The following is a 17,002-nucleotide window of genomic DNA, read 5'->3' on the forward strand; positions in this document are numbered from 1 at the left end:
TTTGAGGATCCCATGCTGTCTGTCACTCTTCAGAGGAGAATCAAAGGGAAGGAAGCACAACTTGTAATTGACCACCTTAAATACCTTTGACCACTCATGACTGGACACTCCTGTCTATGAAGTTCAAGGCTTGACGAGCTCATTCAACCAAGTAATCAGCACTGAGCAGTGACAGGCATTCAGATCAGCACAATGACAAGGGGACACACATTTGTGCACAGCCAGTTTTTCACATTTGATTTAATTTCATACAACAAAATACCGCGTCACTAAAAATCTTTGTTCAGAAAACACCGCAGTACTCAGATGTTCCTATGAAATGAAAGACAAGCCACTGTTATCTTGTTTGTTGAAAGGAGAGTCAGTTATTATGCAGGCTGAGAGGGGTTCACAAACTTTTTCATATGACTGTATGTCATTAAACTCTTGATCAACTGACCTTATTCCTGAGATTGCTGGATGAACTGCAAATTCAAAATCTTCTAAATACACAAAACTGTAAAAAAATAAAAGTGTCTCGCCAGTCAGTTTAGGTTATTTTTCAAGGGCTGGCGCTTTTTTAAATTTGCATGTTCAAGAAACGCTAAGCTGAAGGCCTGAGCTGCCTCTGTTAGTCCATGACTACGGCGAGTGGGATGAGCGTGGAGATGTCTTCACTTTGGTGGTCAAGCACAAGGAGTGTGTGTGGCAAAACACAGAACTGCTGCTGCTGTTTTTGGGGTGGCAGTGTCACACAGGGAAATGCCAGCCAACTCTGCACCTACTGGCCATGGTGCTTTAAGGATAAGTTGGGTATTTTTCAAGTCTAAGTTATTTCTTCATAATCATGGTATAAATATATATTTAAATTGGCACATGACATTTTATTCTAAAGTGAAGCGTTTCTTACAAATTTAAATAAATGAAACAGCCTGTTATTGTGCCTTAAAATGGAAGTCGTGGGGCAGGGGTCCAAACGCGACAACAAAAGCCTTTAAACTTACTAAATGTGTCGACTTTGAAGCAGTAAAGATTTTAATTTAAGAAAACTTGCCCTCCACATTTTTGAGGCATGTTTGTGATATCAAAAGAAAAACTAGAAATAATTATTTTGACACAAATTCTTAGAACTATTTTTCTTAAGGTAAAAATCCATTTCTTTTTCACTTGTCTGCTCAGTCTGCTCAGAGCAATCGTCGTAGGTACGACAATGCGACAAGCCCCGAGTGCCAAACTTTATTCTACTTATAGTCTGACATTTAGATAGATAGATAGATAGATAGATAGGACACGCACTATATAATAGATAGATAGATGTGAAAGGCACTATATAATAGATAGATAGATAGATAGATAGATAGATAGATAGATAGATAGATAGATAGATAGATAGATAGGAAACGCACTATATAATAGATAGATAGATAGATGTGAAAGGCACTATATAATAAATAGATAGATAGATAGGAAACGCACTATATAATAGATAGATAGATAGATAGATAGGAAACGCACTATTTAATAGATAGATAGATGTGAAAGGCACTATATAATAGATAGATAGATAGATAGATAGATAGATAGATAGATAGATAGATAGATAGATGTGAAAGGCACTATATAATAGATAGATAGATAGATAGATAGATACAGTAGATAGATAGATAGATAGATAGATGTGAAAGGCACTATATAATAGATAGATAGATAGATAGATAGATAGATAGATACATTATTGATCACGAGGGAAATTTAAGTAATTTCTTTCTGCACTTCTGTTTCTTCAACAATTATGTTCTGCCATGGCTTGTAATAACAGACAGGTTACTACAGTTTGGTTATGAGTACCAACACTCAACTGACGCCATTTATGATAGTTAGGGGGTGTGTGCTCTGGACAGCAAGGGGCACTGCCTATGTAACTCAAGCGCCACATGCTACATACCATTACATTGCATCCATAGTGTGGACAACAAGGTGTACCAATATGGTAAGTTAAGCAGGTGTGCGCACTATGGACACCGAGGGGGACACTCCCCCATCCACCAGGTCCTCAAAGACCAATAATACTGAAAGCCAGCAATGGACACCAAGAGGTGCCATTTACGTAACTCAAGTGGCGCACTCTCTGGATGTTTTTGCCTTCAACAACACTATGGACACTGAGGGCCATTGTTTTGGTAACTAAAGGGGCGCACATCCCCACCCTAACTAGGGCTCCATATCGGCTTTGACTGCCACTGGCTGCTGATAATGAAGTGACCATCCATAAAGTGAAAAAATATAAGCGATCATAAGTGTGCCTTTTTAGTTGTTATTGGTGAGTTGTTGACAGAACAGAGACAACTGACATCAGGGCATTAACATTTATTATCAATAGCAGCACTTGGTGATGAATTTCTGAGGTAAATCCACATCCCTGGCCCTGGGTGATGCTGTGGAAAAAAATTGAGCAAGAGAGTAAAGTGCACAGTCTCCTTTCAAAATGGCTCAGTCTCTCAACAGTGGTGTTGCTTTGTTCAATTTCTACCTTCTTCAAACAACATGGATATACCAAGGTTTGCAAAAGCTATGCAGTGTCAAGACGCGGTTCAATACTGAGTAACGTGTTTACCTTGAATAATGGACGTATTTGTTTACCTATGGACTTGTGCACCCATTAGTCCCATTCTAAGCACCATGAACAGTCAAAGTATTTTTAAAATTAATAAAAAATGCTTCACTCCAGAACACAATTTTGTGTGGCACTTTTTATAATATATAACATGATTCTTAATCAATAACCTTGACTTGTAAAACACTGAACTTAACTTTTAATCCCTCAAAAGTTTGACCATGTTGAACAACAGCCAAATAAACAGCAATCGCCATCTCACCAGAAACGATACGAGAAGGTCTGATGATCAAGGGGGCTTCTGCATTACGTGTCACATTGTTTGACAGAACTGATTGAAAGTCCTGCCTGTTGTGTTTATAAATGGCCACATGTATGATATTAGAGAATAACTTCTGGTTTACTCGGTTTGTCAGTTTGGCCTTTACCTCTGATTCAGACGAAATGTGTGGGAAATTTGAATGCATTTAGATGCATAGTTTGGAGTGATGAAAAAATATTGCTGTTAAATTTCAAGTTTTTGCACTAATGCTTTTATATGTGGCTTTTTTTTTACTTTTTTTTCCATGCTTGCAATCGTTTTTGCCCCTGGTGAGTAAAAATTATATAGTGCCTATCTATCTATCTATCTATCTATCTATCTATCTATCTATCATATAGTGCTTTCTATCTATCTACCTATCTATCTATCTATCTATCTATCTATCTATCTATCTATCTATCTATCTATCTATCTATCTATCTATCTATCTATCTATCTATCTATCTATCTATCTATCTATTATATAGTGCCTTATCTATCTATCTATCTATCTATCTATCTATCTATCTATCTATCTACAGTGGTGTGAAAAACTATTTGCCCCCTTCCTGATTTCTTATTCTTTTGCATGTTTGTCACACAAAATGTTTCTGATCATCAAACACATTTAACCATTAGTCAAATATAACACAAGTAAACACAAAATGCAGTTTTTAAATGATGGTTTTATTATTTAGGGAGAAAAAATCCAAGCCTACATGGCCCTGTGTGAAAAAGTAATTGCCCCCTGAACCTAATAACTGGTTGGGCCACCCTTAGCAGCAATAACTGCAATCAAGCGTTTGCGATAACTTGCAATGAGTCTTTTACAGCGCTCTGGAGGAATTTTGGCCCACTCATCTTTGCAGAATTGTTGTAATTCAGCTTTATTTGAGGGTTTTCTAGCATGAACCGCCTTTTAAGGTCATGCCATAGCATCTCAATTGGATTCAGGTCAGGACTTTGACTAGGCCACTCCAAAGTCTTCATTTTGTTTTTCTTCAGCCATTCAGAGGTGGATTTGCTGGTGTGTTTTGGGTCATTGTCCTGTTGCAGCACCCAAGATCGCTTCAGCTTGAGTTGACGAACAGATGGCCGGACATTCTCCTTCAGGACTTTTTGGTAGACAGTAGAATTCATGGTTCCATCTATCACAGCAAGCCTTCCAGGTCCTGAAGCAGCAAAACAACCCCAGACCATCACACTACTACCACCATATTTTACTGTTGGTATGATGTTCTTTTCTGAAATGCTGTGTTCCTTTTACGCCAGATGTAGGGACATTTGCCTTCCAAAAGTTCAACTTTTGTCTCATCAGTCCACAAGGTATTTTCCCAAAAGTCTTCGCAATCATTGAGATGTTTCTTAGCAAAATTGAGACGAGCCCTAATGTTATTTTTGCCTAACAGTGGTTTGCGTCTTGGAAATCTGCCATGCAGGCCGTTTTTGCCCAGTCTCTTTCTTATGGTGGAGTCGTGAACACTGACCTTAATTGAGGCAAGTGAGGCCTGCAGTTCTTTAGACATTGTCCTGGGGTCTTTTGTGACCTCTCGGATGAGTCGTCTCTGCACTCTTGGGGTAATTTTGGTCGGCCGGCCACTCCTGGGAAGGTTCACCACTGTTCCATGTTTTTGCCATTTGTGGATAATGGCTCTCACTGTGGTTCGCTGGAGTCCCAAAGCTTTAGAAATGGCTTTATAACCTTTACCAGACTGATAGATCTCAATGACTTCTGTTCTCATTTGTTCCTGAATTTCTTTGGATCTTGGCATGATGTCTAGCTTTTGAGGTGCTTTTGGTCTACTTCTCTGTGTCAGGCAGCTCCTGTTTAAGTGATTTCTTGATTGAAAAGGTGTGGCAGTAATCAGGCCTGGGGGTGGCTACGGAAATTGAACTCAGGTGTGATACACCACAGTTAGGTTATGTTTTAACAAGGGGCAATTACTTTTTCACACAGGGCCATATAGGTTTGGATTTTTTTCTCCTAAATAATAAAACCATCATTTAAAAACTGCATTTTGTGTTTACTTGTGTTATATTTGACTAATGGTTAAATGTGTTTGATGATCAGAAACATTTTGTGTGACAAACATGCAAAAGAATAAGAAATCAGGAAGGGGGTAAATAGTTTTTCACACCACTGTATCTATCTATCTATAGTTACATTTATATCTACCTATTGACTGCATGTATGCTTATTATTCCTATTTTATGGATTTTGTTAAGAGTCATAATTGACTGTTGTGGTTTTAACTTTGATAAAGCCTTTTGATAATTTTCATTATTATTATGTTGCAATTCACATAACATAACATGTACAATATTTTTTTATTCTTTCATCAATTTGAGAGAATTCAATTTGTGATTTTTAATACTTTTGAGAGCCATTCCGACGATTTGTTTTCACTTTACCGTTATGGTTTAGTGAGTGTAGGCTGAAGGGTAAAAACACAGTAACATGAAACTTACGACACAATAAAATACACAGAAGGTGGGGGTTAGAACAATTAGAACAATTAGAACAATTAGAACAATCTAGACGAGAACAGGCCATTCAGCCCAACAAAGCTCGCCAGTCCTATTCACTTGCTTCCTCCAAGAAAACATCAAGTCGAGTTTTGAAAGTCCCTAACGTCTTACTGTCTACCACACTACTTGGTAACTTATTCCAAGTGTCTATCGTTCTTTGTGTAAAGAAAAACTTCCTAATGTTTGTGCGAAATTTACCCTTAACAAGTTTCCAACTGTGTCCCCGTGTTCTTGATGAGCTCATTTTAAAATACAAGTCTCGATCCACTGGACTAATTCCCTTCATAATTTTAAACACTTCAATCATGTCACCTCTTAATCTTCTTTTGCATAAACTGTAAAGGCCCAGCTCTTTTAATCTTTCCTCATAATTCAACCCCTGTAGACCTGGAATCAGCCAAGTCGCTCTTCTCTGGACCTTTTCTAGTGCTGCTATGTCCTTTTTGTAGCCTGGAGACTAAAACTGCACACAGTACTCAAGATGAGGCCTCACCAGTGCATTATAAAGGTTGAGCATAACCTCCTTGGACTTGTACTTGGACTTGTTCTGAAGATTTTGTGAATCCACTTGTAGGTCCAAAAGGAAGACATTCGGAGGAAAGATGAGAGGATAGAAACTTGGAAATTAGAAACATGAAATTAACTTTAAAGCTATGAACATTTTATTAGTCCCTTTAATTCAAGCAGTTCCGTGTTCAGCCCGTGTTCGACCTCTTCACCTCTGTACGTGTGGTAAGCTCACTTTGCTGTTCCAGTGTTTCCGCTGCAGGTGCAGGCCTTTATGCCATGATGGCCCTTTTCAAACACTCTAAGTCATATTTTTCTCCTGGATGCTTTCCCACTTGTTTGAAGAGTATCCCCTTACGAAGGGCACCTGCTTATTTTGCTGTTCAGGGTTATTGTTAGTGTAGTCTGATATTTCAGTGGATGGCACGCTCTTGTCAGTTCAGCTGCCATTCCTCCATTGTGAGAACAGAAAGGACATTTAAGCTGCCACAAGAACAATGAATTCCGTTTATTCAGTGCAGAAATGCATATAATGGATTGAACTGATAAAAGAAGTTAATGTTTGTAATGAAATTCTGTTGAATTTTTACCAATAATAAGATGTATGAGAATTTGTGGTCATGCTGCTTGTATTTCATGGGTGGAGCCCAAAGAGGCGTGGCTACATGTCAATCATTCAGATGACGTCTGAATTTGCATAAGACGTCCTGATGCGCGGTGTTCATAAGACATCCAGTGATTTACTTCATGAGGTAGAAGTACATAATAAACAAGAGTAGTCGAGTCAAAACAATTGAAATATTATACTGTAATCTGTTTTTCTGTTTCAGTGTTTTTCATTGTAATAGAAATTTTTCAGGTGTCACCCTCTGATAGGTCCATAGAGAGCTAACCCCCCTAATAAAGGATCAAAAATGACCTCATATTTGTATCACCGGCCACAAAATTATTAAAAAATGACGCTTCACATGCTTACATTTAAAATACCTCATTTTCAACCTTCTGGGAGTGTCTCTTAGAGAGCTAGCACCACTGGTGAAGAATCAAATATCAAAAAAATGGTCATAATCGTGATCAGCGACATCAAAAAAGTATAAATGAAACTCCATATTCCGATATTAGCGATTCTCATATTTTCCAAGTTTCGTGAAAAGGAGTAACTTTGACTGCTCTTATCCCATTGGGGGTGAATCCCTGGGGTAGATTGATATGCGATGCACAACATGCATCTTCTTCTGATCATTTTCACTGTTGACACCCATTGGTTTTACTCAGTTGATGCGGCCTGCACAACTTCAAGCTCCTCTGATCATTTTTGGTGCAGACACCTATTAGCTTACTCTTTAACATAAGGCTGTCATCCTGCACAAAATCTTCTTCTTCTTCTTCTTCTATAAGTGGATCATCTTATTCCATATCTTCCTGTCCTTGTCATTTTGCTCTGTCACACCCATCACCTGCATGTCCTCTCTCACCACATCCATAAACTTTCTCTTAGGCCTTCCTCTTTTCCTCTTCCCTGTCAGCTCTATCCTTAGCACCCTTCTCCCAATATACCCAGCATCTCTCCTCTGCACATGTCCAAAACAACACAATCTCACCTCTCTGACTTTGTCTCCAAACTGTCCAACCTAAACTGACCCTCTAATGTCCTCATTCGTCCATCCTCATCTCACCCAATGCAAATCTTAACATCTTTAACTCTGCCACCTCCAGCTCTGACTCCTGTGCCACTGTCTCCAGCCCATATAACACAGCTGGTCTCATTACCGTCCTGTAGACCTTCCCTGTCACTCTTGCTGATACCCGTCTGTCACAAATCACTCCTGACACTCTTCTCCACCCACTCCACCCTGCCTGCACTCTCTTCTTCACTTCTCTTCCATAATCCCCGTTACCATAACCTAAAATTAGGGTTTTTTTGAGTCTAGAGGGCCAAAAGTTGCAGTCAGGTCAGGGTGGGGAGCACCCACCACATGACAAAACAGCTAAGGGTCCCAGTTGGCAGCCCCACCAAGCAGAGACATAATCTGGTACTACCCAACAGAAATGAACATCTATCTATCTATCTATCTATCTATCTATCTATCTATCTATCTATCTATCTATCTATAATGCTATTCGTATCTATCTATCTATCTATCTATCTATCTATCTATCTATCTATCTATCATATAGTGCTTTCTATCTATCTATCTATCTATCTATCTATCATATAGTGTCTTTCCTATCTATCTATCTATCTATCTATCTATCTATCTATCTATCTATCTATCTATCTATCTATCTATCTATCTATCTATCTATCTATCTATCCATCCATCCATCCATCCATCCCCTTGGCCTGGATAGGAGAACAAGGAATAGTGGCAGGTAAAATGAGAGTAACTCAGACCTCGAGAACTGCAAATAGTTTGACATTCTCATAGGTGTTTGAATATTTTTAATAATTTGTAGCATTTGGGAAATTGTTCCAGGGCTAACTGGGCATTGGGTCATTTCTTTTTTCTGACTGTTTCTAATTGTCACTTTTCTTGCCAGGCAGTATGACCAGAAAGATTGTGACAAATACCAGAGAACAGTGGAAGTAGCAGAACATGAACAGAGTTTAAAGGGTTAAGGAAAAAATTCCTCTTTGTCCCAAACATTATGGATGGCACAATAAATTCTAACGTGGAAAAATATGAACAATACACAGCTGCAGTTTCAGACAACCCAGGACTTAATCTCACAATCCCTTTGTTCGAAGTGTTTTCTTATTTTAAAGTTCAGGTTTATTGTCTTTTGCACTCAGTACAAGTCAATTGTTCCTTGCATGTCTCCTGAGAGTAGTGATAATAACATGATACCAACAAACATGACACACCTACACCAAAAAGAAATGTGAATCTGTAGTGTAATATAATGGAACACAAAGTAAAGTAAAGTGACCAATGGCGACATTCTATTTCAAATGCTGTACGTTGCCTGTTCTTTCAGAAGTGGGACCCCCTCTCCAAAGAGAACATCCGTCACCAGCAGGCCACCAGCAGTGAGAGGAAGCAGGGATCGCTTTACCGGAGAGTCCTACACAGTGTTAGGTAAGTTTATCCATCCATCCATTATCCAACCCGCTGTATCCTGGAGCCAATCCCAGCCAACACAGGGCACAAGGCAGGAACAAACCCTGGGCAGGGCACACAAACACACACCAAGCACACACTAGGGATAATTTAGGATCGCCAATCCACCTAACCTGCACGTCTTTGGACTGTGGGAGGAAACCCACGCAGACACGGGGAGAACATGCAAACTCCACGCAGGGAGGACCTGGGAAGCGAACCCGAGTCTCCTTACTGCGAGGCAGCAGCGCTACCACTGCGCCACTGTGCCGCCCAGGTATGCTTATACTAACACAATAAATACACGATACATGCAGTCCCTAGGTTACGAACGACAGCCGTTCCTAAGTCTGTCTAGAAGTAGGAACAGGTACAATACAACATCGATTATCCAAGGTAATTTAGACCGATGCTACTTTGAGAGCACAGATGAAACAGAATGGCCGCTGTACTAGTGATGCTGCCTGGAAAAGGTGGGTTCTGACACAGAAAGACAGACCAGCTGATGTCACCAGGTGAGCGCACTACTCACAGTGGTCAGTGACGGGCTCTGCGTGGCTGATGGGTGGAACTCTCCATTTAGCTCAACTCGCAAAGTGCTCACCTCAGAGCAGGAGAACCCGAGTTCGCCGCACCCACCCGCAGTTCAGCACAGCGCTTTGACACGTATAGACAAAAAAATTGTAAGTGAAGGAAGCAGCAGAGCAGGTGTACACGGCCAACGCTGGCGACACACTGACGGTAGCTGAGGAGTGCGACTAGGGAGGGGTAAGTGAGCCACGCCCACATTTCCACAGTCACCGCCTCCTTGAGCGCTCGCTCGGTGCGGTCGAGGTTGTAAAAGTATCGTATTGGCGCGCTCAGTGCAGTCTTCACGACAAAGCTTTTATGAATTATAAAAATAAACTTACAGGCCCACCTCAGATAATGCCGAACTTCAGTAAATGGGGGCACGGACAATTAGGGGTCCACTGTACATACGGATCTTATTTAGTATCAGTCAAATGTTTTTCTTAATACATGGTATATATGTTACCTTTCTGTGCATATAAAAACCTTAAGAAACACTTCCAACTAGATTAAAACATTTTAAACATAATACAGTGGACCCTTGACTTATGAACTCAATTCATTCACGAGGGCTCGTTGTAACTCAACTTGGTTGTAAGTCAAGACTATTTTTCCCATAAGAAATAATGGAAATCCCCATAATGCATTCCGAACCTCCCACAGCAACACTTACTTAACCTTTTCATAATAAATAAGGGTTGTATAATGTGCATAATTTACCAAAACACCAATAATTTTTCTAATGTACTAACCACAAAGTTCTGAAAAGTGCGTAGCCTACCAGAAACAACAATTTCACACTGTACTCACCATTTAATTTGACATCTTTGGACTGCAGGAAGGGAGAAAGAGGAGAATAAAACGGAAGGTGGTTATTGTTTAGAAGGAGCCTCCATATGCAAATCTTTTCTTTGTAAAATTGTCAAGATGGTGGATGTCGACATGCTGTACATATTAGAGAGACCGGTCACGAACGCCACTCTCATATTTCCGCACAATTTCCTTCTTCGTTTCGATTGTGTTTCTCACGTTAATAATGACAGTAGTCGAGCACTCAGTTCAAAGCTGGTCGTGTTGTGAACTGCTGTAATAAGACACTCCAAAGCAAGCCGGTGCTGACTCAGCCTGATAACATCATCATGTGCCGCGCCAGCCCGCTAGCTAACATCCCTTAACAATCGCTTTCTTTATCTTCGTTACCTTCTCTTCCTTCCTTAGCAATTATGTGTTTTTCTTGCCATGGTCTTAGTGAATTATGTATATAGATAAATCGCTGCACTGACTGAAATTACATCCACAAACACATGTATCTGGGCTCCGACTGATGCTTACGAATGCTCTCGGCTGTTTGTTTACACGTGACCGCATTCGGGTCGTAACGCAAGATGTTGGTCGTAAATCAAAACAAAAATATTGGTTGTAAATCAAGTTGTTTGCATGTCAGGCCAGTCGTATGTCAAGGCTCGACTGTACACTAGACCCCCGTAAAGTCGTGGTTCAGAGTTCACGGCCTCAGTCGTTCGCGGATTTTTCCTTAGTACCTAACTAATAATAATATTCTCCGCAATTTTTTTATGGCTTTTTTCGTGGTAATACTGCACTGTAGAGAGAACACAAAGCAACCGTAGAAGAAAAGGTAACTTGGGATGGTGAAAAAAGCCAATCTGAGAGCGTTATTTATTTCTCCTTGCTGCTGCCCTGAGACGCCTCTCCGGCAGATGGCACCCAGCATTCCTGTGTCATAACAGTTTACCGTGTGTAGCTACCTCGAATGTTTCGCTGAGTGTTCTCGTGTTTTTCGTTTTGTTCTTCTTAAAGCGCTAAGATGGTGCTCAAACGCCCTGCATCTTCTAAGGCTTCTGTCAATGAACCGAAGCCCCGGAAGAAGTTAAAGACAGTCCAGGAGAAGGTTGAACTACTGGATTTGCTCCGGGAACTAAAATGTTATGCCACAGTAGCCACCCGAGGAGCTGTAAATCCTCTGCTTTGCCGTGCAGTCATTGTCTTCATTACATACCTTCATCGTACTACACAGCTAATCCATCATCATTTTCAATCAATATCATTCATTATTGGTAAGTACCCGTACATTTTACTGTATTTTTATTAAATAAAATAAAATTATTACGTTTTTACCCTACTTATACCACAGAAAACGACAGCGCATACAAAAGAAAACGCACTTGCATGAATTCCAGTACATATAGGGGTAACATCAGTATTTTACATTCTAGCACTGTGGGAGACATAGCTGTACAGTACTGTACAGTACACCGGTTTACTTTTACATTTTTTTAGGGTAATACAGTGGTGTGAAAAACTATTTGCCCCCTTCCTGATTTCTTATTCTTTTGCATGTTTGTCACACAAAATGTTTCTGATCATCAAACACATTTAACCATTAGTCAAATATAACACAAGTAAACACAAAATGCAGTTTTTAAATGATGGTTTTATTATTTAGGGAGAAAAAATCCAAACCTACATGGCCCTGTGTGAAAAAGTAATTGCCCCCTGAACCTAATAACTGGTTGGGCCACCCTTAGCAGCAATAACTGCAATCAAGCGTTTGCGATAACTTGCAATGAGTCTTTTACAGCGCTCTGGAGGAATTTTGGCCCACTCATCTTTGCAGAATTGTTGTAATTCAGCTTTATTTGAGGGTTTTCTAGCATGAACCACCTTTTTAAGGTCATGCAGGTCATAGCATCTCAATTGGATTCAGGTCAGGACTTTGACTAGGCCACTCCAAAGTCTTCATTTTGTTTTTCTTCAGCCATTCAGAGGTGGATTTGCTGGTGTGTTTTGTGTCATTGTCCTGTTGCAGCACCCAAGATCGCTTCAGCTTGAGTTGACGAACAGATGGCCGGACATTCTCCTTCAGGATTTTTGGTAGACAGTAGAATTCATGGTTCCATCCATCACAGCAAGCCTTCCAGGTCCTGAAGCAGCAAAACAACCCCAGACCATCACACTACCACCACCATATTTTACTGTTGGTATGATGTTCTTTTTCTGAAATGCTGTGTTCCTTTTACGCCAGATGTAACGGGACATTTATCTTCCAAAAAGTTCAACTTTTGTCTCATCAGTCCACAAGGTATTTTCCCAAAAGTCTTGCCAATCATTGAGATGATTCTTAGCAAAATTGAGACGAGCCCTAATGTTCTTTTTGCTTAACAGTGGTTTGTGTCTTGGAAATCTGCCATGCAGGCCGTTTTGCCCAGTCTCTTTCTTATGGTGGAGTCGTGAACACTGACCTTAATTGAGGCAAGTGAGGCCTGCAGTTCTTTAGACGTTGTCCTGGGGTCTTTTGTGACCTCTCGGATGAGTCGTCTCTGCACTCTTGGGGTAATTTTGGTCGGCCGGCCACTCCTGGGAAGGTTCACCACTGTTCCATGTTTTTGCCATTTGTGGATAATGGCTCTCACTGTGGTTCGCTGGAGTCCCAAAGCTTTAGAAATGGCTTTATAACCTTTACCAGACTGATAGATCTCAATTACTTCTGTTCTCATTTGTTCCTGAATTTCTTTGGATCTTGGCATGATGTCTAGCTTTTGAGGTGCTTTTGGTCTACTTCTCTGTGTCAGGCAGCTCCTTTGTAAGTGATTTCTTGACTGAAACAGGTGTGGCAGTAATCAGGCCTGGGGGGGGGCTACGGAAATTGAACTCAGGTGTGATACACCACAGTTAGGTGATTTTTAACAAGGGGGCAATTACTTTTTCACACAGGGCCATGTAGGTTTGGATTTTTTTCTCCCTGAAAATAAAAATAATAATAAAATAATAAAAACCATCATTTAAAAGCTGCATTTTGTGTTTACTTGTGTTATATTTGACTAATGGTTAAATGTGTTTGATGATCAGAAACATTTTGTGTGACAAACATGCAAAAGAATAAGAAATCAGGAAGGGGGCAAATAGTTTTTCACACCACTGTATATTAAGCTGAAATTAAAGTGTTTTGGTGGCATATTTAGGGTTTAAACTATAATAATAGGCATTTTTTTTACCACATCCAAAATTTGCGGTTTTTCACAAATCGAGGGTGCTCTAGGAACGTAACCTCCGCAAATTTCAGGGGTCGTCTGTAATAATAATAATAATAATAAATAATAATAATAATGTGATTTTTTAAAATACCAGATTTTACCAGGAAGTGTTTATTTCACTGATGATCAGGACTGAGAATGAAAGTCAAGTGTCGCTTGGGTAGTTGCAATGGCTGCATTTCAAATAAAATGTTGACTTCCCCCTCAGAATTTCAGAATTTTCTCTGGTGCAGACCCTGCCCACAATTTTTGCATTCTTTTCCTTCTTTATGTTCCGTCATCAGTCAGCATTACAGACATCAACAGATGTCTTGGTCCCCTTCCAGCTCATTGAAAATGTGCTGCATGCCTCCTGAAAAGTGATGACGTGAAAGCAGTTGTTCCCTGTAGACCTACTTGCCTAAGACAGGGCTATCCATCAGGAGTATAACTCCCATGATGCCCTTCTGGTATTCAAACAGGAGGTCCAGGATAAATGTGCAAGGAAGCAACCTGGTCAAGATACCAGTCCATCCATCCATGCACCTACAATATATAAATATATTATACAGTATATACTCCAGGGAAAATAACTATTGAGCATGTCAATGTTTTTCTTAGAAAACATTTTTCTAATGGAGCTTATTGACATGAAATTTTCACCAGATGTCGGTAACAACCCAAGTAATCCACACATACAAAGAAATCTAAACAAATATGTCCATAAATTATGTGTAATAAAGTGTAATGACCCAGGGAATAAGTATTGAACACACTTACTGAAATGTATTTCATCCTTAGTAGAAAAGCCTTTGTTGGTAATGACAGCTTCAAGACGCCTCCTGTATGGAGAAACGAGTTTCATGCATTGCTCAGGTGTGATTTTGGCCCATTCTTCCAAATCTTGAAGTTTCCGGGGGTCCTCTTCTATGAACTCTGATCTTCGGTTCTTTCCACAGATTTTCAATGGGATTCAAGTCAGGTGATTGACTGGGCCATTCTAGCAGCCGTATGTTCTTTCACTGAAACCAATTGAGAGTTTCCTTGGCTGTGTGTTTCTTGCTAAAATGTCTCCCCTCGTTTCAACTTCAACATCCTGGTAGATGGCAGCAGATTCTTATCAAGAATGTCCCGCTACATTTCTCCATTCTTCCTTCCTTCAATTATGTGAAGTCTGCCAGTACCATATGCTGACAGACAGCCCCACACCATGATGTTCCCACCTCCACACTTCACTGTTGCTGTGGTGTTTTTGGGGTGATGATGTGCAGTGCTGTTTCTCCTCCAAACTTGGTGTGCGCAATGACATCCAAAGAGTTCAGTTTTGGTCTCCTCTGACCAGACTCTATTCTCTCAGGATTTCATTGGCCTGTCCAAATGTTGTGCAGCACACTTGAAACGAGCTTCAATGTACTTTTTCTTCAGCAGTAGAGTCTTGCATGGTGATCGTCCATAGAGGCCATGGGGGTTGAGTGCATTACTTCTTGTTTTCTTTGAAACAACTGGACCTGCTCATTCCAGGTCTTTCTGAAGCTCTTGGCGAGTGGTCCTTGACTCTTGGACGACTCTTCTGATTATTCTTTGGACAGAAATCTTGCGAGGAGCGCCTGATGGTGGCCGGTTTATGGTGAAATGATGTTCTTTCTACTTCCAGACTGAGAATGAAAGTTAAGTGTCACTTGGGTAGTTGCAATGGCTGCATTTCAAATAAAATGTCGACTCCCCCCTCAGAATTTCAGAATTTTCTCTGGTGCAGACCCTGCCCACAGTTCTCAGAATTTTTGCATTCTTTTCCTTCTTTATGTTCCGTCATCAGTCAGTATTACAGACGTCGACAGATGTATTGGTACCCTTCCAGCTCATTGAAAATGTGCTGCGTGCCCCCTGAAAAGTGATGACATGAAAGCAGTTGTTCCCTGTAGACCTACTTGCCTAAGACAGGGCTATCCATCAGGAGTATAACTCCCATGATGCCCTTCTGGTATTCAAACAGGAGGTCCAGGATAAATGTGCAAGGAAGCAACCTGGTCAAGATACCAGTCCATCCATCCATGCACCTACAATATATAAATATATTATACAGTATATACTCCAGGGAAAATAACTATTGAGCATGTCAATGTTTTTCTTAGAAAATATTTTTCTAATGGGGCTATTGACATGAAATTTTCACCAGATGTCAGTAACAACCCAAGTAATCCACACATACAAAGAAATCTAAACAAATAAGTCCATAAATTAAGTTATATGTAAAAAAGTGGAATGACACAGAGAAAAAGTATTGAACACATAAAGAAAAAAAGGCGCAAAAAGGCCCAGAAAGCAGCTGAGATCTGTCAGTATTTAAAAACAATCGTGATAGCTGCCTGTCAGTGCAAATGAATATCTGCTGGTTTAGTCCTAATCGATGGCCTATAAAAAGGTTTCTCATTCCCAAGGTGTCACACAAGAAGCATCTCATGATGGGTAAAAGCACAGAGCTCTCTCAAGACCTTCACAACCTTACTGATGGCATTGGTGACAGACGTACTTCTAAACATCTGAATGTTCGAGTGAGAACCTTTGGGGCCGTAATCCGGAAGTGGAAAGAACATCATTTCACCATAAACCGGCCACCATCAGGTGCTCCTCGCAAGATTTCTGTCCAAACAATAATCAGAAGAGTCTTCCAAGAGTCAAGGACCACTCGCGCGAGAGCTTCAGAAAGGCCTGGAATGAGCAGGTCCAGTTGTTTCAAAGAAAACAAGAAGTAATGACCTGAACCGCCATGGCCTCTATGGACATTCACCATGCAAGACTCTACTGCTGAAGAAAAAGTACATTGAAGCTCGTTTCAAGTTTGCTGCACAAATGTTGGACAAGCCAATGAAATCCTGAGAGAATAGAGTCTGGTCAGAGGAGACCAAAACTGAACTCTTTGGATGTCATTGCGCACACCAAGTTTGGACGAGAAGCGGCACTGCACATCATCACCCCAAAAACACCACAGCAACAGTGAAGTGTGGAGGTGGGAACATCATGGTGTGGGGCTGTCTGTCAGCATATGGTACTGGCAGACTTCACATAATTGAAGGAAGGAAGAATGGAGAAATGTAGCGGGACATTCTTGATAAGAATCTGCTGCCATCTACTAGGATGTTGAAGTTGAAACGAGGGGAGACATTTCAGCAAGTAACACACAGCCAAGGAAACTCTCAATTGGTTTCAGTGAAAGAACATACGGCTGCTAGAATGGCCCAGTCAATCACCTGACTTGAATGCCATTCAAAATCTGTGGAAAGAACCGAAGATCAGAGTTCATAGAAGAGGACCCCCGGAAACTTCAAGATTTGGAAGAATGAGCCAAAATCACACGTGAGCAATGCATGAG

At 40.5% G+C, this 17,002-nt stretch overlaps 1 protein-coding gene across 4 annotated transcripts in view; it reads left to right on the forward strand.

The window, feature by feature from the left end:
- Positions 1–17,002, forward strand: part of fsd1l (fibronectin type III and SPRY domain containing 1-like) — a 137,042-nt gene that overhangs the window by 112,696 nt on the left and 7,344 nt on the right. For 2 of the 4 annotated variants that reach the window (XM_039759706.1, XM_039759710.1), the window contains one exon: positions 8,910–9,010. In XM_039759706.1, coding sequence (XP_039615640.1) covers positions 8,910–9,010 — 101 coding nt within the window. The remainder of the gene's footprint in view (positions 1–8,909; positions 9,011–17,002) is intronic. The other 2 variants (XM_039759709.1, XM_039759711.1) reach the window with 1 other exon arrangement.

Source organism: Polypterus senegalus, chromosome 7 (genome assembly GCF_016835505.1).
Source record: "Polypterus senegalus isolate Bchr_013 chromosome 7, ASM1683550v1, whole genome shotgun sequence".
In the NCBI taxonomy this organism is placed as follows: Eukaryota; Metazoa; Chordata; class Cladistia; order Polypteriformes; family Polypteridae; genus Polypterus; species Polypterus senegalus.